The sequence below is a fragment of the Stenella coeruleoalba genome (genome assembly GCF_951394435.1).
Source record: "Stenella coeruleoalba genome assembly, chromosome: 9".
Lineage (NCBI taxonomy): Eukaryota > Metazoa > Chordata > Mammalia > Artiodactyla > Delphinidae > Stenella > Stenella coeruleoalba.
The window spans coordinates 96,771,280-96,799,094 of record NC_137155.1 but is presented as its reverse complement, the minus strand read 5'-3'; the positions used below and the strand labels follow the sequence as shown (position 1 = coordinate 96,799,094).

Genomic DNA, 27,815 nt, shown 5'->3' with positions numbered 1-27,815 from the left:
AACAGTGAGAGACCCGCGTACCGCAAAAAATAATAATAATAATAATAATAAATTATATTTGTTTTCCTCCTAGCAATCTGTCTGATGTCAATTTAATTCTTAGATTAGCCAAAGAACCTAGAGGGGAAGAAAGGAAAAGTTTTCCTTCCCTACAGCGGTTATTTGTGCTAATTGACCACTAATAGGTATGGGAAATGATACCAGGATTATCTGATCATTTACAAATAAGATATTTTTATAATGAATTAGGTTATATTTAAACAGATAAACATCAACAAAATAAATCAACAACTCCCTAACAATCACATTCCACTCTTGCCTAGTACAAAGGTCTTCAGAAATAGAAAATCGGGCTTCCCTGGTGGTGCAGTGGTTGGGAGTCCGCCTGCCGATGCAGGGGACCCGGGTTCGTGCCCCGGTCCGGGAAGATCCCACATGCCGCGGAGCGGCTGGGCCCGTGAGCCATGGCCGCTGGGCCTGCGCGTCCGGAGCCTGTGCTCCGCAACGGGAGAGGCCACAACAGTGAGAGGCCCGCGTACCGGAAAAAAAAAAAAAAAGAAGAAATAGAAAATCTATTTAGTTATCCATTAGACAGAAAATAACAAAGTTTGTTTAGTTTGTGTTCATTTTTCAAATAATAATTAGAAAATTAAGGAGTAAAGAGAGGAGAACAGCCTTCAAACAAACGTATCTTGAAAGAGTTTAAGGAACACTAAGAGAGACAGAAATCTAAGTGAGTCAAAGTGACTTTCTTTCACCTTATAAAGGCCTATGGAAAGGGAAACTATTTTGTTCTAGACTACTCCAGATGGCTTAATCTAGAATCCACAGGTAGGAGTTACTGAAGGTACAGTTCAGCCTCACAAAAGAGAAGCCTAGCATGAAAAGGTATCCAAAAATGGAATGAGAGAAAATCAGTGAAGCACGAATGATGGCTTCCAAGCTTCTGATCACAGCTTATAGGCTAAGTACTGCTTGCTGCCATCTGTTTCCGTGCAGCCTGAGAGCTAAAAATAAATCTCACATTTTAAATGGTTGAAAAATAAAATAATAGCAATATTAAATTACATGTGAAAATTATATAAAATTCAAATGCAGTGTCCACATAAAATTTACTGGAATACAGTCAAACTCATTTGTTTATACATTGTCTGGTCTACAGAGTCAAAAACAGTTGCTACAGAAACTGTATGGCCCACAAAGCCTACACTATTTACTATGTTGTCCTTTACAGGAAAAGCATAATCTAGTGATTGGTTTACATTATTAAACAGAAACACCATTTTAAAGAAGAAAAGTAAGGCTTCTTGGGGCTTGAAGATAGTCACATATGTGTAGTATTACCTAACACTGTACTAGTAAACATCATTACAAATAATCATCCCTCAGGTATTTTTTTTCAGGATTTTCAATTTTTAACTTAGTAACATTTATTGAGCACATTTTATTTCAACGGAGGAAAACAGCTCTAAAGTAATTAATACTAAATAATTTTCAAATTATGAAATGTATAATACATACAAATACATATTTTTTGTACTGAAGTTACTATGTAAACATACAGTCTTATTCTAAAAGTCAAGTCAGTTAGCTGTCAGACAAGGAGTAGTGTTCACTGAAACAATTCCTTCTCCAGTAGTGGGTTCTCCCACAAAACTGATTCATGGAAGACTGTACCGTCACCATAACATATTCTGTTAAATTATAAAACTGGGGTTAGTGTTAATTAGCCACAGAAGTGTATGGTTTTGATTTTGGTTGTTATCTTTGCCTTTACAATGTGATGAACCCTACTTTGAAATGCAGTTTTGGGGCATGGGTCCCAAGGACAGTAATGTTACAAATGTTTAATCCTAAATAGTCACACATTCAGAGGAAGTCACTTATAAGCTGTCTTCAGTAACAGGGCTTTCTGTTCTAACTGGTAGACCAGAAAGCCTTCCTAAAAATTCTAATGAAAATTTCTTCATCATAAAGTTAATTTTTAAAGGGAAAATCACCAGCTTAATTGTTCATGACAAAAAGGTCTATTATTCCATCAGATTAAAGTAAAAAGGTTACTTTATTTTTTCAAGAAACTTAATTACTAAAGAAATTGGACCTCATATAAAAGCAGCCTTGTTGATAGCAGCCACTGCTGCATCTGAGCTTAAGGTGTGATTTCTATTCATTTTAATTCCAATTATTACTTTGAACTGTTAATGCTAATCATCAAGAGAGTTTTTAATAACATGTGGATAAAGAAAAATTTTAAGAAGTGACATATTTTCTTTTGAGAAATTAGGTCATCCTTGCCCCACTGAAGAATGAACTTCATATATTCGGGGCCCATTCCTATCATAGATTGCTGAGGCATACCTCTTGACGATTAACATTAACAGTTCCAAACAATATTTCACAGAAAAAGATTTTTTTGAATTACTATCCCCAATAAATAGGTGAGAGAACTGAACCTAATAACGTTTAGGCATCCCGTATGTGGTAAATGTCAGAACTGAGAACGGGAACTCAGCTATATCTAGTTCTGGAGGCTGAGTTCTTATAAACAGCAAACAAAGAAAAACCAACAACAATGAAACATGGTATATAGACTCTGTGCATCTGTGATCAGAGTTCTCTTATACCACACACACACACACACACACACACACACACACACACACACACACACACACACACACACTTCCATCTGCCACCACATCTAGAGGGAGTTTCTGGAGTACCCTTGTCTCATATAGCATCAGGGTTGTAAATAAACTGAGACACCAATCTGGTTTCATCTGCCAACTTTCAGCACTTGCGTCATCAGATTTTTGTTGTAATGTAAGATCCCACTACTACATGTCTTTTAGTAGTTTCTTATATTGATGTTTTTCCCCTAAAATTGTAATTTGAATGGAAATTAAGCAAATTCTAGCATTATTTCCCTAAGGCATATTAAAATAAGCCCAGGAGCATTCATTTAAATCATCTCCATACTTTGTGAAACTCAGCAAAGAGAACTCTGTGTTCACTCCTTTCATTTTATTATGAGTGGATCAATCAATGATCTTTAACATGCTATCATTTGTCAGTTTGTAGAGTTGAGATCCTAATCTAGGCCTTTTGCATTCAAACAGTAGTTCTTCCCACTCAGAACACAGCCATTAAATTTTATGGGGCGAAAAAAGAAGATGCCATAGTTTCAGCATAATTTCCCTCCTCTTGTGTCCCTTCCCTTCAGTGCAAGGGAGACCTGAACAACTTTGTATGAAACACGGACTACTGAGTTTTGCCTTTACCATTTCCTGGGCCACCTGCCACTTGGGAAGTAGTACAGAATTAGTTTTGCTTCAGAGAAACTATATGGAATAGCCTCTTTGAGGCATTTTAAAAAATTAACAATATTCTTTAGTAATTTTTAATTCATATGAAACAGAACATTAATGAAATTTAAGAGCTTTTGGAATTCTATAAAATTCACTCAGAACCGTGCAGTTGATCATACGATATACACTTACAATACCAATACAGTATTAAGAAAAAAAATGTATCATCATCCCAAGTTTTATTAGAAATTTGTGAGTTGTAAACAACAAAGAACACATCACCAAATAGGATTAAGGCATCACGTCTCATTTGCTATTAAAGAGATGGTATCCCTTCACTCAATATTCTGGAGCAATAAATGTCCCAGGGAATAGAGAGACTCACCAGGGACCCATAATCCCAGACACTGTGGGGTCTTGGTGGCTGGAGAGTGACTCAGGACCAGACCAAATAAGGATGCTAGTTACTAATACTTAAAAAAGAGACCCACGTCTCATACGGCTAACATTTCCTAAGAGCCTGGTATGTGCCTGGCACTACCTAACTCTGTATGTGTCAATCTATTGCCTTTTCTCAATAATGAGCATCAAGATGGCAGAAGGGCAGGAAAATAGTGTGGCAGCTAAGAGGACTGACCCAGGAGCCAGGTTGCCTGTGTTTGCTCTGGCCCTTGCCAACCTGGACAATTTACTTAACCTCTTTGTGCCTCAGGCTTCTCCTCTCTAAAATCAAATAGTAGTATCCACTTTGTAGATTGGTTTTAAGGAGGAGATGAATTAGGGTTTGCATAGCATTAGAACAGTGCCTAGCAGCTAGGAAACAGCATATCTGTAACTATACCATTAGGTCAAAAAACAAAGAAGGCTGTTAAGTCCCATTTTACAAAGAAAAAGCAGAGACTTAAACGTAGTACTTTTTCTTTGGGGGTTATTGCATTGCAATTACAAATATTGGTGTAGTTATAAATAAGCCTTCTAAACAAAACAGCAATATAATAACTCAACAACGTGGAGATCATGAATATATACATATGAGACAACTAAAAAAAGTGTCCTAACATTATGCTAATGGGCCCTTGAAACTTAGAAAAACAAGGCCAGTGACAGCATTAGATGTGGGAAAAAATTCTGTATTCAAATAATTTAGAGCTGAAGATGATTTGTTCTGCAAAAATGTGTTAGATGACTCACAAAGTTATGACAAACACACTGATGTTAACGCTGCATGTGAAGAAATTTGAACAAAATTATTTCCAAACAGTAAGAGTGAAAAATGAACTTTCTGGGCTTCCCTGGTGGCACAGTGGTTGAGAGTCCGCCTGCTGATGCAGGGGACATGGGTTCGTGCCCCAGTCTGGGAAGATCCCACATGCCGCGGAGCGGCTGGGCCCGTGAGCCATGGCCGCTGAGCCTGCGCGTCCGGAGCCTGTGCTCCACAACGGGAGAGGCCACAACACTGAGAGGCCCGCAAAAAAAAAAAAAAAAAAAAAGAACTTTCTAAATTATTTATGTAATTTTAAAAATAGTAATTAAATATTAGAGACATTTTCACCCACAGCCCTAAAAGTTTATATATGTAAGTTAAGTCAAAAGGTACTCTTAATTATCTCGCTGGGAAAATGGAGGATTGCCTTTCATTTGGGGTCATATTTTATTCGGGTTGACGTGTAACATGCTCCATAAGAGACAGAGGTAGGTTACAAGCCAGGGGTGTCTGACTTACAGGCTCACCCTCTGAGAGGCAGAACAGTATAAGGATCTAGAGCATAGACTCTAAAGTCAGATGGATATAAATCTCATTTCTGCTCACCTACTGGCCGGGCCTTCAGCAAGTTAACCTCTTTAGGCCTCAGTTTCCTTCTCTATTAAATGGGGATAATAACAGTACCTACTTCATACAGTTTTGAGAATTAAGTATATACATTGTCACTTAGAGCAGTGCCTGGCACATAGTAAGTTCGCTCTCAATAGATATTAGCTATTGTTTCATATTCAGTGAGTAAGACTAGCTCTCTAAATACCAACTTGGGTTGTTGTACGTTAATTCTGTAAGTATTAACTATTATGAAATGAATAAACATTGGTTTTCTTTATGAATAAATACCCGACTCCCCATATGAATTTTATAGTACAAGAGAAGTCTTGAGGAATTTGGGAAGGTAGCTAAATATATATCTCTTGTTAATATCAGGGTCAACAATTTCTAAAGCCAACTTTGAGCTATACAATAAAATAGGTCTTATTCCATCATAGTCACAGATGTACTTTCACCTCCCCAAAATGTATTTTGTTTTCAACTAGATTATTCAATAGGTGTGGTTCTGAATGTCTGTGGAATATTTCCAAAAATCAAATCCAATTCCAAGCAAGGACTTCGCCTGATGACTAACTTTGAGGAGATTGATATAAACTGTAGTACGCATTTTCCAAAGTATTTTTGTTTTAAAAATATACACTATTCAACAATTTTGATGTACTTTTATACTTAAAGATTATTTGAATTTACTTTATGATAGATACCTCCAGTTATTCATTAATTCATAATTATAAAAACTTTTCAACTGTACATTACAAAAGGAAACTGACATTTTTACAAAGAGACTTTTTAACCTAAAACCAACATCTTTGAAGCCATATTCCAGTTTCTGGCTTTAATTCTTTCATAAAATATCGAAACTGTTTTACAATATTTTCTCTAGCATCTCCCTAACTTATAACTTCTAGAAAAACTTGTTTTGTATACAAATGTAAAATGTTAATGAAGCATATTCTATCCAGGCTGACTTTCTAATGGTACTATTTTTAAAGTAAGACTCTTGAGGTGGTTGCTTTGATTGAACAAGAAGAAACAGATGTTTCTCTTATTAGAGACAAAAGAAGACTGGTTTAATGAATGTTGAAAAAAAGAAAGTATTTAAAATATAGTCACAAACCAAGATGTAACATCTGTTTGAAAATGCTTCAATAAAATTACAGTGACTAGAGTTTTCAGTCTTTTGCTCAACATTTAATCCTGAGAGAAAACTCTCAGAGACTATAAAATCCGTCTTTAGGTGGTTACAGTATTCTCTGAGGTGTTACTAATATGTCTCATAAGTTATCAGTTACCTATTTATGCAATAAGAAAAAATACATCTCTATGTAGACATGCCACATACTATTACTTATATTATCTTTATAATTTCCATAAGGAAATCAATCCAATTTAATCTTGCTCACTTTTACACATCAATCCAAACCATATAAATATGGTCAACTGCAATCAGAGAGAACATGTAATACGATACTCAGGTAGGCACAAAATACTTTTATTTTTTAAGTTGAAGAAACTGTCAAATGCCCCTCTGTATTGGTATAGACAGACGTCACTTTGGAATATGTCTTTGCTCTGAAAGAACCACTTGAATGGAAGCTTTAAGTTAGAAATACACACTGGGGAGGGCCTACTGCATGACATTTTTTTTGTGTTGCTAGATATGACTCCATCACTAATTTAATATGTAGAATCTTAGAGATGGGATGAATTCTTTCCTTTCAGTCACTCAGAATCTTTTGAGAAAGAAAGAGCCCAGATTAATAGATTTTATTACGTTGTCTGCACCTTAGAGTCATTTGGGGAGCTTTAAGAGTTTCACACCGAAATTTCCAAATCATTGCTGGGAAATTAAACTTTTAAATAAACAGATATATACGATGCAATCCTAGTCAGAATCTCAACACTAGTCTTTGTAGAAATAAAAATAGAAGATTCTAAAATGTATAAGGAATTTTTAAAACCTTAAATATTCAAAATTATCAAAAAGAAAAACACAAGTAGAGGACTCATCATCTGATTTGAAGACTTGTTATAAAGCTATAGTATTCCATAAAGAAATCAGAACCGGACCCAAACATATGCGATCCATTGTTTTTTGGCAAAGGCTCTAAGGCAATTCTATGGGGAAAGAAAAGGTGATTTTGTGTTTGTTTGTTTTGTTTTGTCCAAAAACTGGTGCTGGAACAACTGGATAAATAAAGGGAAAAATGTGTCTCAATTTCTTCTTTACTCAACACACAAAAATTAATTCTAGACGGATTTTAGACCCAAAAATAAAAACCTAAGTATAAAGCTTCTGAAAGATAACATAGAGTATCTTTAGGACTTTGGGGTTAACAGAGACTTCCTAGAGCAGGGGTCCCCAACCCCCAGGCCAGGACTGGTACTGGTCTGCGGCCTGTTAGAAACAGGGCTGCAACGCAGAAGGTAAGTGGCAGACGAACAACAAGCAAAGCTTCATCTGCCACTCCCCACTGCTCACATTACCCTTGAACCATCACTTGCGTTACTGCCTGAACCATCCCTCCCATGCCCCGCCCCCACCCCCTCCCACCACCCCCCCCCCCCCAGTCTGTGGAAAAATTGTCTTCCATGAAACCGGTCCTTGGTGCCAAAAATGTTGGTAACTGCTGTCCTAGAGGACATCAAAATCACTTGATAAATTGGGCTTCATCAAAATTAAAAATTTCCACTCATTATTAGACATATTAAGAAAATTCAAGGCAAGACAGAGACTAGAAGGAAATATTTGCAACATATATATCTGAACATGGAGCATACTGAAATACACTAAAAGCTCTTGTAAGTCAATAACTGGAAGACAAAAATGGGCAAAAGTCATACCACAAATAAAGGTAAATTAAATACCCATAGCCATGTGAAACATTTCTTGACATTGCTAGTCATCAGGGAAATTAAAGCCACAATGACATACAATTTTACACCACTTCAGTGGCTAAAAATTAAAAGGACTAACTAGGACCTGGATCAATGTGAACTCATACATTGCTGGTGGGATGCAAAACTGTACAGTCCCTTTGGAAAATTCTGATAGTTTTTAAATAAAGTTAAACATATATTAATCCTATGTCCCAACAATTTCCCTGCTAACTATTTTCCCCCCAAAATCAAAATGCACATTGCAAAAATATTTGTACGGGAATGTTTCAGCAGCTTTACTCATAATGGGACTAAACTGGAAATAATTGTATAACCATACAGTGTACACTCAAACAAGAAAATGTTGCTAAGTAATAAAGAAGAATGAACTAGTGGTTTGGACATCACTATTTTGCATGAAAGAATGTAGACACAAAAAAATAATATACTGAATGAATCCTTTTATAGGAAATTTTAGAACAGGCAGAACCAGTCTGTGGTGATAGAAATCAGGACATGAGTTGCCTATGTGGGGGAGGGTGCACACGGGCATGGACTGTAAGAGGCACAAGGAAACTTTCTGAGGTAATGAAATGTTCTATATTTCGACTGGAGTGATGGTTGCATAAGTGTATATATTTATCAAAATCCACTGAATTGTGCTCTTAAGATCTGTGCGTTTCACAGAGTTGATTCTCATTCGTGGATTCAGTACTTGTGTATTCACCTTATTGCTAAAATTTATTTCTAACCCAAAATCAATACTGTGGTGCATTCTGGTTATTCACAGACTCACGCATGAACAGACTGGTGAAAAATTGGAGTCGCTCGACTCACAAGTTCCCAACTGAGGTCAAATAAGGCATCTTTTTGCCTTCTTGTTTCAGCTCTTATCCTGAAATCAAGTGTTCTTTTCACTGTATACTTAGTGCCATGTTTTTTTGCATTTTTGTGCTTTTTGTCAATTTTGCCATTTAAAGTGGTCCCCAAATGTAGTGCTGAAATGCTGTTTAGTGTTCCTACGTGCAAGAAGGCTGTGATGTGCCTTACAAAGAGGAAATGTGTACATTAGATAAACTTCTTTCAGGTATAAGTTATAATGCCGTTGGTTGTGAGTTCAATGTTAATGAATCAATCACATGCATTAAACAAGGTAACTTTAAACAGAAATACATAAATCAAGGTTTGTATTGATGCAAATACAAAAACAAGGTTATGTATTGATGCAAATGTTGTGACCACAGGTTCTCAGGAACCTAACCCTATATTTCTTGTACGAACAATGGTTCAGTATTCACTAATTGAGTATTTGCAATAACTATGCATAATATAACTATGATGAATAATGAAAACCAAATGTATTTTGTAATTTTTACCTCAAAAATATATAAACATTTAAAATCAAAGGAATGATGATATTCATTTTTAAATTCATCTAAATTTTATCCAATGCCCACTTTATACTTTGTTTATTGCATTATCAAACAATGAGAAACCCAATATAGAACACACCATTATTTGCTACTAAACAGGGGAAGCCCAATGAGACTCTGTATGTTTAACTTTTGGATATCAATATTTTAGGAAGTTAAAAAACTTAAAATAACTACTCCAAGACTAAATTTTCAAGTAAAAACCTCTAAAAATTGTTTCAACCATTACTGATTCCCAGCCGAAAGCCGAAAGCCAAAGATCATTATACTTCAAAATCTCATTCAAAGATTTATGACCATTTTAATGATGACTGTTTTCTTGAGACAATCTTCCAAAGCAAGTATCTTTAGTAGTAATATGATTATGTGAATATCATCTTCAATACATCTTATCAATCTAGGAGTCCAGTTCATGTACCAATTTTGGCATTTACATTCCTTCATTCCAGTGTTTTATCCTCTCTTGAATATAAAATGTAATATAATTGCATTAAATAAGAAGCTGTTGCTAATTTAAAAGAAGATTTTAATTCATAGGACGTCTGATTAATGTACACATATAGATAAGCCCAAAGATACAGTGTGGTATAGCAGTTAAGTGTCTGGGTGTCATTCATACCTGGATTCAAATGCCAACCACACTCCTCCATTCATGTATAAATACATGTTGAGTACCTACTATTTCCCAGGCACCATGTTAGCACTAGAGATACAGAAGTAAGTCTGAAATAATCTCTGCTCTAGCAAAATCTAGCTATTTCCTGTGAGCAAGTTATTAAACCTCTCTGCAACCTGGTTTCTTCACTTACAGAAGACATAATACTATGTCAGAAATTTGTTATAAATAATCCATGAGTTATAATATATAGGAGCCACCTTATACTATCAATAGTTAGTAGCAGTTTTTATTTTATCATTATCATTTTTGCTGTACATATACAAAGACAACTACATGTATATATAAAGAAGATAACTTTCAAAATTCTACAAAAGGAAGACATCATATGTTGTGAGTTGTGCATGTGTCTACATAGGGCAGATAAAGGCATATTAAGCAGTGGTAGCTTAAATGGATTTCAGATCATAAGCAGAGAACTTTTATAATTTTTTTCATCTTTAAGATAAAACTTATTGAAGAAAATTTGGAAAACTAATAAAGTATAATAAAGGAAAAAAAAGATTCATTACACCAAGAGACATTACACTTAGTATTTGATGTCCTTTACTCTAGTTTTTATCATAACTGCAAACCATTCAGATTGCTGTGATGCTATGACTAAAGGTGAACAAGTACAAAAGGAAGAAGCAAGTGATGATCACCACCTGCTAACTTCTGATTTGTGCTGATGGAGATTTGGCAGCCTTGTCCTTTCAGTTTAACCTTTCAGAATCTAAGGAGAATAACATGGAAATTTACCTCCACTAGCCTAAGCTCTTCTAGAGTTTTATTCTGAACTCATTTATTGATTTCCTACCACGTAATTGGCATTGTTTTAGGCACCAGGATATAATGGTGAAGAAGAAAAGGTCTTGCCCTCTTGGAGCTTATATTCTTATGTGCAGAGACAGACAGTAGACAAATAATGAATAGGTTAATAGGTACAATTTCAGATGGTGATAAATGTTATAACAGAAATAAAACAGATGTTGTGATAGAGAGATTCATGGGATAAGACTAATTGACAAGGGAGAACTCTCTGAGGAGGTGACAGTGAATCTGAAACCTAAAGGATAAGAGGAGGCCAGTCATGTGATAATTTGATGCAAACGCCCTGAAGGGAGACACGCTTGGTGTACTGAAGTACCAGGCCCTAAGATGACTACAGTGGTTTGAGTATAGAGATTAAGGGGGAAGGATTGAGAAATGGGAGGAAAAAGATAGGCAACAGTGTAATAAGTTAAGGGCCTTGTAAGCTGTAATTAGAAGATTAAATGTTAAGTGTGACAGAAAACCTATGTTTTATGCAGAAAGTGGCATGATGCTATTTTAAAGATAGACGCTAGCTACTGTACAGTGAATGGATTTAGGCAGGCAAGAGTGAAAGGAGGGAGACCTATTACGAAGCTCTTACAGTGGTTAGGACCAGACGACAGAGGCTTGGACAGAGGTTAACAATGAGAAAAGTGGTCAGACTTGTCATCTATTTCAGAAGTACTGTTGACAGGTCTTTTTTTATATAAAAAGCTATTTATTTATTTTTAGCTGCATTGGGTCTTTGTTGCTGCGTGCAGGCTTTCTCTCGTTGTGGCGAGCGGGGGCTACTCTTCACTGTGGTGTGCGGGCTTCTCACTGCAGTGGCTTCTCTTGTTGCAGAGCTCGGGCTCTAGGCACATGGGCTTCAGTAGTTGTGGCTTGTGGGCTCTAGAGCACAACCTCAGTAGTTGTGGCACACGGGCTTAGCTGCTCCGCGGCATGTGGGATCTTCCCGGACCAGGGATCGAACCCGTGTCCCCTGCATTGGCAGGCGGATTCTTAACCACTGCGCCACCAGGGAAGTCCCCTGTTGACAGGTCTTACTCATTAATTGGTTATCAAAAGTTAGAGAAAGAGAAAAATGTGTGACTTAAGCAACTGAGTGGAAATCAAAGCAATTTAACTAAGTAATGGGAGACTGGGGAAGCGAGTTGTTGTTTAGTATGTCCATTAGGCATCTAAGTAGAGAAGTCGGGAGATGGTTGTATATTTGTGTCTGGAGCCCAAGGAAGAGTTAAGGTTTGGACATAAAAGTCTGATGTCATGAGCATAAATCATGAGACTGAATACAGTTACGAAGAGAGAGCTTTGAGATAGAGAAGAGAGTTTAGGTTGAGTCTTAGAATGCTCTGAACTTGAGAAGTTGGAAAGAGGATGAGGGCCCAGGAAAAGAGACTGGGAAAGAGTACCAGTAAAATAGGAAAGAAACCAGAAGAATGTGATGTTAACGAAGAGACTAACTCAAGAAAGAGGGACTAGTTGAATCTTTTAAGTGCTTCTGAGATATTAAGTAAAACAAGGACAGGAAGTGGACATTAGATTTGGGAATATGGAGGTCGATGATAATTGGAGTGGGGTGAGCAGAATATAGCAGGTAAGGAGTGAGAATACCGAATCCTTGAGTGGTTCAGCTATACAGGAGAAGAATTTTGAGTAATGGTGTATGTTGAAAATCTGAAGAAAAGTATGAATCCTGTCCTAAGAAAAATCCTTATTAGTATATATCCAAAATTTTTATGTAATGTCAGGGGTTTAGCTCTTCTTTCAGGTTAAGAACCTGGTTTATACAACCCTTCATCTTCTACTTGCATCACTGACTTTATTGGGCAATGAGAATACTATCAATTCATTTATCCTTTTCAGATTCATTACTTTTCTTACTTTCCATTTTTTACATTTAATGGCTTATAAGTTATATTTTCTGTTCCTTAATTTGTTTTTTTAACAAATATGTCAGTTATTTATTATTAAATATTTATTATTGTTTAAATCACTGTTTTGTTTCTGTCTGAAGTAGAAAGTTATAGTTGTGAAACGATTATACAATTTTGGGAAAATAAGTTATCATTACTAATATTACAATTCATTTCTTAAATCTAAATTAACTAAGTTATATTTAGTCTTTTATCTTTGTTCCACGTATGTCTCAGATAAACTGCAATATCGTACAATTTTTCCCTAAAGGCACAAAATCAACCCTATTTATAGGAAATCGACATTGTCTAAATGGCAAGGACATTCAAATCAATTCCTCTTTTTCTGGGGAATACCTATGTGAAACATTGTAGAAAATATAAAAATAAATATGATGATTCCTGGTCTCAAAAAGTTTGCCTTATTGTACCATCTAATGAGGTTTAAATATCTTTACATACATTTTTATAATTGCTATGAAACGTTTCCCAATATTTTATAAACTGGAGTGAGATGGCTGAGGAAAAAGAAATGAAAGATAAATGAGGAAGGCAAAATGTAGCTGAGAAGATTTGGGGATCCAGCTAGGGATCTTTGACAAGAGGTGATCCCAAAGGTGGGCACTCCCTTGTTGTGCACAGCCTTACTGTAATATGCTGTTAAAACTGTTGATCCCCCATCTTCCCGGCTAGCATAACCCCACTCGTGAATATTAGAATGATTACAGAGTACCTTACCTCATCCATGTCCCAAAGGCACATTGTTCCTGTCCTCCTACACATTAGGGAGAAAATAGAGCTACATGACACTATCAGTCAATGACTGTTTTTCTATTCTGTCCCATCGGTATTATAGAAGTGATGTAAAAAGAATATCTTAGAGAAAGAATACTAGGAACAGCATAAATGAAGATAATAATAGCAATTTAGCCCAGGTTAATTCTTGAAACCATTTTCTCATTTTTCTAAATTTTGATAATAAAACAAATTCAAAGCTTAAAATTAACAATTGTCAGAATTTAAGATTAGCTTTCTTTAAAACAGTACATATAACAAAATTCCCTCTTTTCTTCTAAATATTTTTCAAAGTCTTGATTTTATCATAACCATAGAGAGCTGTGAACGTAAGTGGCTTTGATTAAAACAGAGCTTTTTTATACCTGTGTGTGCTGGATAACTCCAGTGAGAAAACTGTGTTCAATTTAGAGAAGTTATCCAGACATTCACGGGTTCAGAAATTTTTGAGTTCAGAGGATAATCACGAGCAGAGTCCTGGCATGGAACAGATATCTTAAAATATTATGTTCAGGTATATTTTATAATTTGAATATAAATCATTATTTTTAAATTGCATCATAAAAGGCATAATAAAACCACAGTTTCTCATTTCAGATAATTCTGCATTACTCCCCTTTAACAGAACTTTGTTTTTATACTTGCCACTGAATAATTTTCACCCTTTACTCAAAGGTAGGGTCTGGTTATTGTACCTAGGTCACAAACATAGGCAAAGATTCAGTCCCTACCTTTTACAAGTAGTTGTTTTTTTGCCAACCTCTCTACTACTTGTTCTACTATGTGACTCCTAGTGTGAGAGGCAGCTTCTGTGTGTTTCAGCTCAGTATCATTTCCTCCAACTGGACTACTCAAGAGCATTGAACCATGAAGGGCATGTCTCCAGATATTTATAAACTACTCTCTCCTGCAATCTTCAAGTCAACAATCCTTTTTGAGTGTCAACTGCCTTTTGGTAGGTTTTCTCAGCCTTTGTGGCAAAATGGGAGAGGAAAAATGCTACAGGTAAGCACATTGAAATCACACTTGTATAAAAAATGTTTCATATATATTTAGGTTACAAATTTATTCCATCCATCCTTTCTTGTGGATTTTAATCTGGATAAGATAAGCATCGGATAAGATTAAAAATTAAAAATATTTTAAAAATTAATATATTATTAGAGCATAAATTTTTTAAACCGCTGATTTATTTTTTAGTGTGGTTTCATGGATTTGTATTAGGTACACAAGTTGTGTGTGTGTGTTTGTATATATGTGTGCACTTATGTGTGAAATTCACTACAGGACACATAAGACAGGAGGGCAGTGTGATACACTAAAGGAGAGCCAGATTAGAATTGGGATAGCATGGACACTAATATTACAATTACCTCTCTGGCCCAGAAATCTTTATCAGTAAAATGAATGATTCATACCAGTTGATTACAAGATTCCTCTCAGCTCTAGACACTTAAAATAAGACTACAATACATTCATGTACTGCTAAGGGGAAGAGAAAAACCAATGACAATGTATCAATTAAAACTGTTAATGTAGAGCATATTAATAACGCAAATACTGATATAACTGAAGTTGTATATTTTGGTCTCTAAGTCTGTACTTGTCCTGCTGGCTGACTCTAAGCATTAAACACAATGGTCATGAACCACTCAAAGTACATGGAAGAGACTTTGCCTGAGATGAAAAGAGAAGAATCCACGCTGAAAAGACAGACAGTCATTTGAATTTTGTACTATAGTGGACAGAAGATGGGGGCCACAGATAGCTTCATGGAAACATGAGAGTAAACTGATGGCAGACCAACTTGGAGGGTGGATCCAGCACTGTAGAAGGAATTAAGATCTTTCACTGTTTCAATTCTGAAAGAGAATTCTTTGCCATTTCTGTGATTTAACGTAAGAGGTAGAGTCCCAGAAAATACTGGCAAATTGAAAATAGAAGTAAGGCTTTTGGCAAGAGCATCTGTCCTTTACTGCAGAAATTCTCTGGAATACTAATAAAGGATTAGAAAGATGTCACACAGCAGAATCCCACACAGGGTGTTACCTGAGGGAATCTGTGGTAGATTAGATGCCTTACAGTGCTAAAATTCTATATAAACATCTATCATTTTCTTATTAACAGGGCATATCCTATATAGAGATAACATTAGAAATATCTATACATGGATTTTTTTCTGTACCATATAGCACAATCCTGTTTTTTAGTAGTTATTTATTGAACATTGTTTAGCATTGGTTGCTAGATGGGCAACCCTCTAGTTAAAATCAATTACTGACTTCAGAAGCAATCTGGAGTGTTGGTAATGGTCTGTCTCTTGATCTAAGTTAAGATTACATAGATGTGTCCAATTTTTCAAAAACTTCATTAAGCTGTACATTCATGAAATGTGCATTTTCTATATGAATAATATATTTCAATCAAAATAAAGCAAGATAAGAGTCTATGTGATGTATAACCTAATTGAAATAAGTAAAATTGTAGACAATATTGAGGCCACTATTATCTTTAAAGAGTCCTGAGATAAATGTATACAGAAGCCATCAAAAAATTATGAAGTACGCGCACAGCTGTCGAATATTAAAACAATAGTAATTTAGAAAATCTGATAGCTATTAATGTCATTAATTTAACATGAATTGTTATGTAAAAGAAAAATAAAGATTATTGGGGGACTGCAACCAGGTAAAGACTTCATAAAAATTCTGAGGTGGACTTCAGGGCACTTTCAAGGGCTTTTAACTGTGATGTCATTTTTCACATTATGTCTAATTTCATTTCTAAACTTAAGGGCTTTCCTGTCTTTGATTAACTTATCAACCATGATTATGGCCCTTTCATGTCTCACAGATACAGGGAATGCAAACTGCTTTCACTCATAAGAGAGGAAAAAAAGCCCTCTGATATAAAAATATTCACTTTCTTTACGTTTGCTTTCTAAATTTTATAGTGTCTACCACTTTCCCTTTTAAATTTTCACTTTTAGGCTTTGTTTCCATTTTTCTTGAGTTCACTATCTCTGTATCTTAGACTTAAAGGTAAAATAAAATGGTTCAAATATTCTAACGCTCAGATCTCATGAGCTCAGATCTCATGAGCTCACCATTGTCACAGTTCACTTAGTTTGAGAACTGTCACAATCTTGTTTCTGCTCTCAAATACCTGAGAGAGAAAAATTTCATCAGAAACTATGGCTCACAATAGCAGTGATTCTCCATGAGAGGCCAAGCCTTCGCGGTTTAAATCTGAAAAAGCATACATGACTTGAGAAAAAAAAAATCATGTGGCTGGTGATTAATTTATATAGATTATACTGTTTATACATAGAGTATACACAGAACATACTATATTCATATTACATACCATAAACACAAAGCACACTTCTAAGACTAATAGTTAAAGCCAGTGTACCCTTTGTAGGTAGCTCAGTCCTTAGTAATTGTACTAAGTATTCACACCTGCTAACAAACCCCCAAGGCAAAGCCACCATCTCTGAAAAACGAGGAGGAATAAGAAGACAGACTTCAGGGAGAAGGTGGAATCTGATAAGTAGCTCTTGGTCTGAAGTCGACTTTAGCCTCTAACCTCTCTCCTTTTGGAAGAAGGGGTTCTTTCCCTCCTTCAACAGAGATTTCACAGGAGGATATCTCTGCCCCCAGGTTTAGAGGGTGGTGAGCTCCCATAGCCAGTAGCCTACCTGCCCATGATCATATCAATCAGTCAAGAGAGGGGACGCTCGGTCAATTCACTGAGAACCAATTCTCTAAAAGTGATCAAAAATAATTATCCAAAGAATCAAATCATGAACAACTAATTCACTAAATTCATCAAACTTACAAATTTATCAGGGAACTGTGTTAAGGAATATTCTTCTAGAATATATTCTGTGAATATGAATATATTCTTTCATGAATATATTCATGAATATATTTGTCTTAAGTAGGTTCAATAAATGTGAATATATTAGTAGAATTTTAAGGGTTATTCAATTTATCAGAGGCTTAGGGTCACAGGTTCAGTGTTTTAATGAATATATTCATTAAGAATATATTCATGAGGAATATACTTATGAACTAAATCATGCCATGAATATAGTGAAAGAGGATATAGTCAGTGAATTCTTTCATTCACTCACTCAATATTATGGTATAGGTAATGCCCTAGACATTAGGCTTATATCAAAATCAAAGCTCCTGACCTCACAGAGCATAGATTATTAATACATCTATTGCCTTTAAAGAAGATTAGTCTCTAAAATAAGTTTTTCACAAATACATTTTGTAAATTTTGTGAATTCACCTGCTTCCAAAGGAGATAATCATTAAGTGATGTTGGGGACTCCTACATCACATGCTTATGATTTATTATAAAAATTTTGCACCAGAAGTTCATAATATTGGTTTTTATCAGCCTTTATTTATTATGAACTTTGAAGAAAGTTACATGTGAACATTATAAAACAAATAACTAGTCATTCTGTGGATAACCAGAGCTACTCCCCACTTTGAAAATGAACAAATGAGTAAATCAAGACTCAAAGAGTGAGAGTCCTGCCAATATCAAGCAATAAGTTGCAAAGTTGGAAATAAGACCCAGGGTTGTGGATTTCAAGTCAAAGATTTTTTTCCACTTTCCAGAGCTGCACTTATTATCAGTACTACAACTTTGCATTTTCCAAAATCTGAGTTTTGGTAGCTGGGCTTAACACTGGTTATTAACTCAAATTTCTAAAGTAACAGCAGACACATTGCTATATTTAAAACAGATAGCCAACAAGGACCTACTGTATAGCACAGGGACCTCTGCTCAACATGCTGTAATAACCTAAATGGGAAAAGAATTTGAAGAATAGATACATGTATACGGACAACTGAATCACTTTGCCGACACCTATACAACATTGTTTTAAAAAAAAGATATCTTACTTTTCGTTTCATTAGACTTGTATTTTCCAGCAGCATTTTTTAAGCAAATTATGGTACACATATAATACACCTGAGCAACTTCTATGTTAAAGCGTGAAAATAAGGTTAATGTGAGTATAACAGTTATGGTTACTAACTCTTGTTTTTAAGCAATGAATAGCTTCATTCAGTAACACATTAGTCTTTTTTGTGTTAGCTTCCTGAGAAAGAGAACAATGAAGCTGCTTGTGTTAAGCTCTGTGTGGCTTTTAAAAGAGAAAATGTTCTTTCCCAAAGGGCACTACAAAAAAAAAAAAGAACTAAGCCGAACATTGTTATTCTGTGAGAAAGACATCAAAACAAAATGAAACTCTTGGCATTTTAGTGGCCCCGTTTGCATTTTACTGAGCACGACTTCCACCGTGGTCGCTGGAAGAGATGCCTGAATATGAGGCAGATCTGCTGGCGGCTGTCTTACCTCTGTTTTTGTCTCTGAACTGAGCAAAGGCACAAAAGGGCTTCTGTTATTGTTTTCCTGTGCCCAAGTCAGTTGTGTATTTCTTACCAACGAGTTCTCAAAAAGAACTCGAACAGACAGGAATTGGACACTGGGCCGTCTTTTCACTATTGATTTTGTCTGTTTATAAACAGAGGTTTTTCAACGTTGGCCATGTCTCGGCTCAAACAAAAACGTATGGTTACAGGGGGCATAGTTTACAATCAGCTCTGTTCAATGGGAAAACAATCAAACGCTATTTACATCGTTTAAAAAAAGGGAATGGAGGGCTTCCCTGGTGGCGCAGTGGTTGAGAGTCCGCCTGCCGATGCAGGGGACACGGGTTCGTGCCTCGGTCCGGGAGGATCCCACGTGCCGCGGAGCGGCTGGGCCCGTGAGCCATGGCCGCTGAGCCTGCGCGTCCGGAGCCTGTGCTCCACAGTGGGAGAGGCCACAACAGTGAGAGGCCCGCGGGCCGCAAAAAAAAAAAAAAAGCGGGGGGGGGGAATGATCACTTTGTTTCTGTGTGGCGTTGAATTAGTTCATCGTGCTACATAGGCAGATATTAAGAACAAATCCTTTCCCTTTACTCAGGCGGTGCCTGCACCTGTGAGGACAGACCTCTTTCCAACACCTTGTAAATGTTAACATATTCCACTCTGACTAATAAAGCTTAGTAATAACGTCACCGCTGTAAGGACGGCGTCATCAATGATTTCATTCTTAGAGCATTTAAACTGGCGAATTCCCAGGATGGTCTGGTGATGCGGGGAACCCATGGAGAGCTTGTCCCCGGCGAAGCCCGTTAACAATTCTCGGGAAATAAAAATAGAATCTGGGTGATAAGATAAAGCCTAACCTTTTTTTCTCTTTTCCTTTGCGCCTGGTCTCGTTTCATTCGCTCACAGGGGCCGCGAGCAGAGGCCTCACACCCCGGCACTTCAGAACGCAGTTCCTGGTGAAAAATGGCTGCTGCCCTCACCTCAGCTCTGCGGGCCGTGCGCAGAAGCTCTCAAGATGGCAGCGGCAGCGGGCCTGCACAGAGACGCCACCCCCAGCCCTGGGAGCTGCGTCAGCGAGCAGCCCGCCCCGCCTACCCCGGAAAACTCGGCCCCTTCCCCTGCGGACAAGATTAAAGCAGCCCCGCCCACAGCCTGGCGGGTGGGGGAGAGCATGTGCTCTTAGAGCACAGCTACCAAACTCAGGCTCGTTTTATTGGTGCGGCACCATGGGGCAGGAGGATCCTTGTTGACTTTGGAAGGTCATTAACAAGCTGACCAGGATTATAAATGAGTAGTGTGTGGTATGAGGGTGGATCTTCTTGGGACTGGTCCACATAGCAACACTAGGAGCCCAATTAGCATGAGTTTTCTTTTTAATTAGGCACTGTATAATCAAAACTATAATTTAGCCCCTATTATGTTATGACAATGAGGTATCAAGAAGGTAGAATAAGTCTCTCCCTCAGGGAAGTTAGATGCTAGATGAAAATGTGTTCTATATGATTATTATAACCTATTGGCATAAATGTAAAGAATAGTGACAATGAAACTTTCAGGATCTGGTGCCTAATTTTATCAAATATTTACTGATGTCTACTATGAGAAAGGCATTCATTTTCATCAAGATTTATCTTCTCTGGTTTGAGTCAATGTTTTAGGAATGAATGACAGTCTCACCTTCAGCTGTTCAAGAAGTTAAATCGTGATCTACTTTTTCCTTTGAAAAGATAATTTTTAATTGAATCATATTTTTAAATATTCATCCTGTGCAGAACTTTTTAATGCATTATCTGAAATTTAAGTATATCTATCACTAATAAATTTATGTACATTATAACATGTTGAAATGTAGATAAGTATTACTAACATATTTGGCATAATATTATAAAGGTTCAGAGTGATTAAATTTGTTGTTATTTAATCATCTTCATTATAATTCTTATTTCAAGTATATATTTTTGGATGTGTCTAGCAAGCTATGTATAATGATCTATATTCAAGATAGAAGCTAATTATATTTATTGACTCTTACAGTAAAAAACTAAGCTCCATTCTGTTAGAAGGGCAAGGTTATAAAATCCTATAGATGCAAAATTATAAATTTCACTTATTCCTAATTTTAGAATCATTTTTAAGGTAATTGTGCAAGTTTTATTACTTAACACCTTATGAAAAGATTGAAATACTTTTAAAGGATTAATTATAAAACAAAATTTTATTGCTATATTATGGAGAAAATCATCATGCTTTTATTAATTTTCAGTAGGAATGTTTCATTTTCCTTTATAAAAATGAAAATTTCATTCAATATAAAATTGTATAAAATATTGTTTTTCATTTCAGTCATTGAATCACTTGATTTTATACCTACCGAGGTCATGGTTGAGAGAAATGGTAACTTTTTTCTCCTACATTTGTAAGGAGGTGAATGATTAAGGAGGAAATAAGAATGATGCTGCCTCCAAGAAAACACGAATGATTTTACTCATTCAACAGATATATGATTTTTCTGTAGTTACAAATTCTGTTGAATGTAGGGGATAGGGACTATTTGGAACATTATCCTCGACTTTAGAGATACTTACTGACTTTTGGAGGGTACATGTGTGTAAATTAAGTAAATATTGCTTAGTGCTAAAATAAAGAACTGACAGTTAACTTTGGAATGGATGGCTTACTTTCTCTTTTTTTTTCTTTGTTTAATGTTCAACTTATTAAACTCATGAATCTAATACCCCAAACTGAAAATGAATTTTTTCTTGGGGCCTTTAAATATTGATTACAGATTTATTAAGCGTGTCATTTTAAAAAGTTTAAACTAACTGTAATTATATATTTAGAACAGCTGATCCTTTTAAACACTTTGAAACCATAATTCACAAACATATAAAACAAAGGCTACAGAACTTATTGTTATAGTTTCACTTAAATTTACTCTAAAGCATCAATATCATAGGTTTAATGTCTTATTTCTCTTCTTGTTTTTCTATATTTGTTTTTAGATACTCTCAGAGTTTCAGCATTATTAATTTTATTCCTTTCCTTGGGTCATAAAATTCTTAGCAGATCCTGAAGAAAAGATTACCTTATCAGAACTGCCTAGATTGCAGAACTTTGGTTTATTGACTGACTAATTCTTGATCATACTTGTTTCTCTCAAGGTGATTCTAACCCAAACCACCTTTCTATATTAAGCTTTTCTATAAAAGCTTAACTATAAAATTAACTATAATTTTCTGTAGTTAAATTACACCTGTTAATGCCAATGCGACTATTTCAGGCCTTATCTTATGCGTAGGGTTTTAATTTTGCAACCTAGTATTTATCTCTGACTTTTTTAAAAAAAATATCACTTGGCCATTGTTATATATAACCTATTATCTTGTCATAATCAAGTATTGGTTTTTGTGTCTTAGCTTTATAGAGTTACACTTCCCTTATTAGCATTGAGATTTAATCTCTTAGGGATTGAGAGATTAAGTCTGTGTAGTTAAGTGTTCCTCTGTAGGTCATCTGGCAAACGCTGTGGAACCCCCTTTCAGGTTGGTTATTGCGGGTGCCCACCCAAACTGAATAGTCCTTCCTGTTCTTGGCATCTACATTTTCTGGGGCTATTTGACTTACAGTGTCCAGTGTTTATTCTTAACAGATAAAGCAGACATATGACTGGGCTTTATAAACATACAAGATTCATAGAAGAAATATCAAACCCTCTTAAATATTAAAATCAATAAAAAATAAACATGATCTATTATAGTCACTACTTTCTATTACAGTAATCTTTCAGGCAGGCTTCATAATAACTTTTCTATTTTGAGTCATTTTGAATTCATGGTCTTTCACTAAACTCGTCTTGCAAACCATGATGATGATTATGATGGTGATGGTGGTGGTGATGATGATGGTGACGGTGCTTTTGATGCTCAAGTTGTAACTTCATCCTAAGAGATGCATCTTTTTTTAAATAGGCAAGAGTAAACTATAGTGTTTAAGGATGCACATTTGGGTGATAAAACCAAAAAAACAAAAAACAAGAAAGTCATTATTATAAAAGTGAGGATATGAAGAAGGGGAAGGGGGTGTGATCAGAATGAAGCTCGTGGAAGGAGCTTATGGAATAGGTGGCAAAGTTCTATTTTTTGACCTGGGTAAATATTTGATTTGTGTGTGTGTTATATCTGCTCTATTTGTATAATAGTAATTTTATTTAAAAATCTGTCACCGTATGGTCCCTGGGGGGCCCTTTATGTTGACTCCTTTATCCTTTATACACTGCCCCTAAAAAATATGGAACGCTTCACGAATTTGCGTGTCATCCTTGCGCAGGGGCCATGCTAATCTTCTCTGTGTCGTTCCAACTTTAGTATATGTGCTGCCGAAGCGAGCACTGGCTTACTTTCTTTTGAGGGCATTAGGGAGAAGTTTCATGAAAACTTCATGGAAGAGTTTCTATTATTGGAAATGGATGGTAAGGCTACTTGAAATGAAGGGATTGTTAAGAATAAAGGAATGGAAGTTTAGCAGGTTATTTTGTTTGCATGATTTCTGCCCCTTCCTGAGCTCCGTGAACACATAAATGAATATATATATATATATATATATATATATATATATATATATATATTCATGAATCCCCAGAGCTAAAATGCTCACTGTATGTTTGCTGAATGGATAAATGGACTACGTGTCCTTCAGTAAGAGCCCTTTGCATGCAGGAGATACGACAAGAGGTACTGGTTGAAGACAACTCATGAAGGACTCTGAATTTCAAGTTAAGAAGTTTGAACTTCATTCAGAAGAAGTTTATGAAGTGAAGAAGTGGCACAATTAGAGATTTCTTGAGAAGGTAAATCTAGCAGCTCTGGACTGTAAGTAAAACAGAGACTTGTTACAACATCCCCACAATAGAGATGTTTATCATGTGCATGTGCAAAATTTTAAGATAAATTTATATTAATTATACTTAGAAACATGAATTATCTCCACTCAAAACCAAAAATCAGAGGGAGACAACTCAGAAGTTCAAATAGGATTAAGCTAGAACTGTTTTATTCCCATTTCGATACTCCATTCCATGATTTATTTCTGAAAAATTAAACTCATCCAGTCTTATCCTTGCCTCAGTAATGTTATGGCCCTTCTGTTTTTTGTCCCCATCTAGCTTTTGCTGCTTTTCTGAATTGCTCTAACATTCGCCAAGGCTTATTATTGTATCTCTCTGAACTCTCCTGCTATGACTATATAAATTGCAATCTGATTTTGAGACAGTCTTAAGTGTTCCTATTTATATTTCAGCTACTCATGCATAAACTTGATTACGAATTATGTGTACATAGCCATAGTTAGTGAATCCTCAAAACATACTGCAAGCACATCGTATTTCACTCACAGGAACAACAGAATACTGGCTATCATTGGTGTTTTATGAAGATATATTATTGAACGAGATGAATGGTAACAGCACTTGCACTTCATCCCTGAAGGCACTGTGGCACTGTCAGTTAAACACTGGTGAGCACAACTTAGTTCTGATTTCTAACTGCATTGTTGTCGCCACTGGCAACTCTACCTATTATAGGATAAGTGGGTTCTTCCCAGGAAGCCCACAGGGCTAAATTGCATTGCACATTCTGTTCTTATGTATAGCATCTGCGCTTCATTCATTTTTTTTTCTTTGTCAATTGAACTCAGCATTAGAAAGAGTATTTGCTCATAAACCAAATGCATATATAAAAGTATATCAATGCAAAGAAAACCCCAACATAGTCATTAATATTGCAAATCTGTTCTCAAAACACTAGAATAGCTTATGAACTCCCAAACACACTTATATTTTAGTGAAATGTTATGTCGTTACAGTAGAAAACAGTGCTTCAATCTAATGAGTATACAGAGAAAAATTGTATCTATATTAAGACCATTTTTCTCTAATGTGAGTTCCAATATTGGCAGCAAATTTGTGTTTTCATTTGTTTGTGTTTGGAGGCTATGGTCTCTGGAACATAGCTGTGACAGTGGTTGCTTCTCTTAAATCAATTTACTCTATGCCAGGGATAAAGAAGAGTTATTTAATTCAACTTACAAACATTTTATTGGTCTTAATTGGGCTTAGAAATGTGTACTTGGGTTACAGTTCTGTTTAAAAGATGTTGCTCCTCGGGCTTCCCTGGTGGGGCAGTGGTTGAGAGTCCGTCTGCCGATGCAGGGGACACGGGTTCGTGCCCCGGTCCGGGAAGATCCCACATGCCGCGGAGCGGCTAGGCCCATGAGCCATGGCCACTGAGCCTGCGCATCCGGAGCCTGTGCTCCGCAACGGGTGGGGCCACAACAGTGAGAGGCCCGTGTACCGCAAAAAAAAAAAAAAAAAAAGTATATATATATATATATATATATATATTATATATATATATATATAAAATAGTCACCCAATTCATAGATCATACAGAACAAAATGAATAAAAACACCCTCTTGTGGTGTCTGCCCTTCTCATCTATGGGACAGGAGGAGCCAGAAAAGAATTTCTGTTAAAGAAGAAGGCGTCTAACAGACGTGTAAATACAAGCTTGCATTTACATGATTTTGAGTACCAGTATAACTGAGCTTTCTGGGCTACATAAGGAATCGTTATTTTTCTCAGACTCTGGAAAGACTGGTCCTGTTGTTATGAAAAACCCTTGAAATAAGGGTCACTTAAGAGTTTACTCTGAAAAACAGTGATATGATGGAAATGCTAAGTTAAGACAAGGAGATGCCTAAACCCAAACCCAAAATGTTCTATTAATTGGAAATGAGTGTCTTTGGGGGAAAAAAATGCATAGAGAGGCTTGCGTTTGTCACTGTGTCTGTCTAATACTACCCCCTTCCAAAACAGACTTCACCCCGAGTTCGCGCTGAGGGGCGGCCATAGACGGCCATGTTTATACCTCATGAGCTTGCATCGCGGCAGATAGACCAAAAGGCCGCCACTTCTGCCTCTGGCAAATAGGGCCACCACGATGTAGAGCCTGAAGAAGGCACCGGTCACATTTTTTTCTACTTAAATGATCTCCCTGGAGTTAGGCATTCCTCAGCCCAGGCTGCCCATTGACAGTACCCTGCTGAAAATAGATTACCAAAAATGACTTTGCACATAAAACTTCCCCATGTCAAAGATTCCTGGAATCTAACCAGATTCAAAGAGACCGCTTACCCGAGGCATCCCAGCTGAAAGAAGCAGACGTAAAACCTATACTACATACATTTGAGCCTTTTACAGGAGTAGCCTGTGAATCACAAGTGCTGCGATCACCAGGTCATTTGTGTGAAATGCAAACTCTCAGCCTGTACCCTGAGAGGTTCCAATTCCCAAGGTCTACGGTGAGGCCTGTGGGTCATGATGAACAGCCAGGGCTGAGATCCATTGCTGGAGCAGGGCCATCTCATAGAAACATAGAGCAAGCCACAAGACAAGGCACATTTGCAAGTTTAGATTTTCTGGTAGCCACACTTAATAAAAGGATAAACTGGTGCTTAATTTTAACAATATATTTAATTTAACACAATATATCCGAAACACTCTTTTAACATGCAATGAATATGAAAAAGTTACTAGTGAGATATACTGCACTTTTTTTTTTGCATAGGAAGTCTTTGAGTTTTTCAAGCACTCCATAGACCCATGTGGCCAGCACTAACCTACTGGATAGCGCAGACAGAGAAGGAAGTTGGGATTTTCTGCTTTCATTAAAGCTATTGTGAGTCCTAAACCAGCCCCAGGCTTGAGTTACCAGAGGCTACATTGGTCTTTGTTATTCTTCCCTCTTAACCCTGAAACTCCATATCCCTCATCCCTACCACTTTTACCTACTAAATTCCTATCTGTCGTTAAATTTCAGCTCAAATAGAACTTCCTCTTGCTTGGTTGCCCTAGCCTCTCTCATCCCCCAACCCTGACACCACGAAAAGCAAAATAAACATAGCAAACAAGAATGCTATTATCTATTACAGTTGTCAACTGAAAAAACTGCACAACGTGAGAGCTGTGAGTTAAGTTTATCGGGGGCAAAATGAGGACTATAACCTGGGATGCAGCAACTCAGAAAGCTCTGAGAAACCACTCTGGAGAGATGACGAAACTGCAACAGAGAGCAGTTGTGTCTTGCTCAAGCTCAAATAACTGGTGGTGGAACTGGAGGTATTTGAACCTCGTAGCGCTGTATTAACAGCAGAGACTCTGAAGTCAAATAGCACTGACAGTTACTCATGTGTGTGACCTTGGGCAAAAAGCTTAATCTCATGGTGACTGTTAGTAAAATGAATTTTTTCTCCCTCCTAGGAAATAAAATATTATGCTGTTTTCTAAAATTAAATAAATCAAGATGCTCAAAACATTAAAAAAAATGTAAACAAAACGCTGGGTACCTAGTTTCCTGTTTCCTTGTTATATACTCTCAGAACACTGTGTATCTTTCATAACACTGTCACGGTTGGCTATACATTTATTCCTGTGGTTGATAATTATTGACTGGCTCCTTCTCCCTGAGGGATGGTACTGTATCTGTATATTGCAGAGGATGTATATTCAAAATAATTATGTCGACTAGGCAAATGAATTCCTAGTTCTTGAAATGAGCCTTGGAAGATTCATACACACACACACACACACACACACACACACACAGGATATTTCTTTTCCAAACCTTAAGGGCCAGAGGGAAATTTAATGTGAGGCTAACTGAGCTCACTTACGGGACCACCATGAGACTGGACATTGCTAGGAGTTTTCTTCTACGGAGGGAAGCCAGGTAACAT

The 27,815-nt window shown here is 36.5% G+C and overlaps 1 protein-coding gene across 10 annotated transcripts in view; it reads right to left on the bottom strand.

Annotated features, from left to right (window-relative positions):
* Positions 1-20,242, bottom strand: part of CNTNAP2 (contactin associated protein 2) — a 977,311-nt gene extending 957,069 nt beyond the window's left edge. For 9 of the 10 annotated variants that reach the window (XR_013829659.1, XR_013829660.1, XR_013829661.1 and 6 more), the window contains exon 1: positions 19,883-20,242. Coding sequence is in view for 2 of the 10 variants with exons in the window: in XM_079931141.1 (XP_079787267.1) it covers positions 19,883-19,920 (38 nt within the window). In the remaining 8 variants the exon portion in view is untranslated. Of the gene's footprint in view, positions 1-19,881 lie in introns of all 10 variants that reach the window. The other variant, XM_079931145.1, reaches the window with a different exon arrangement.
* Between the last annotated feature and the right edge of the window lie 7,573 nt (positions 20,243-27,815).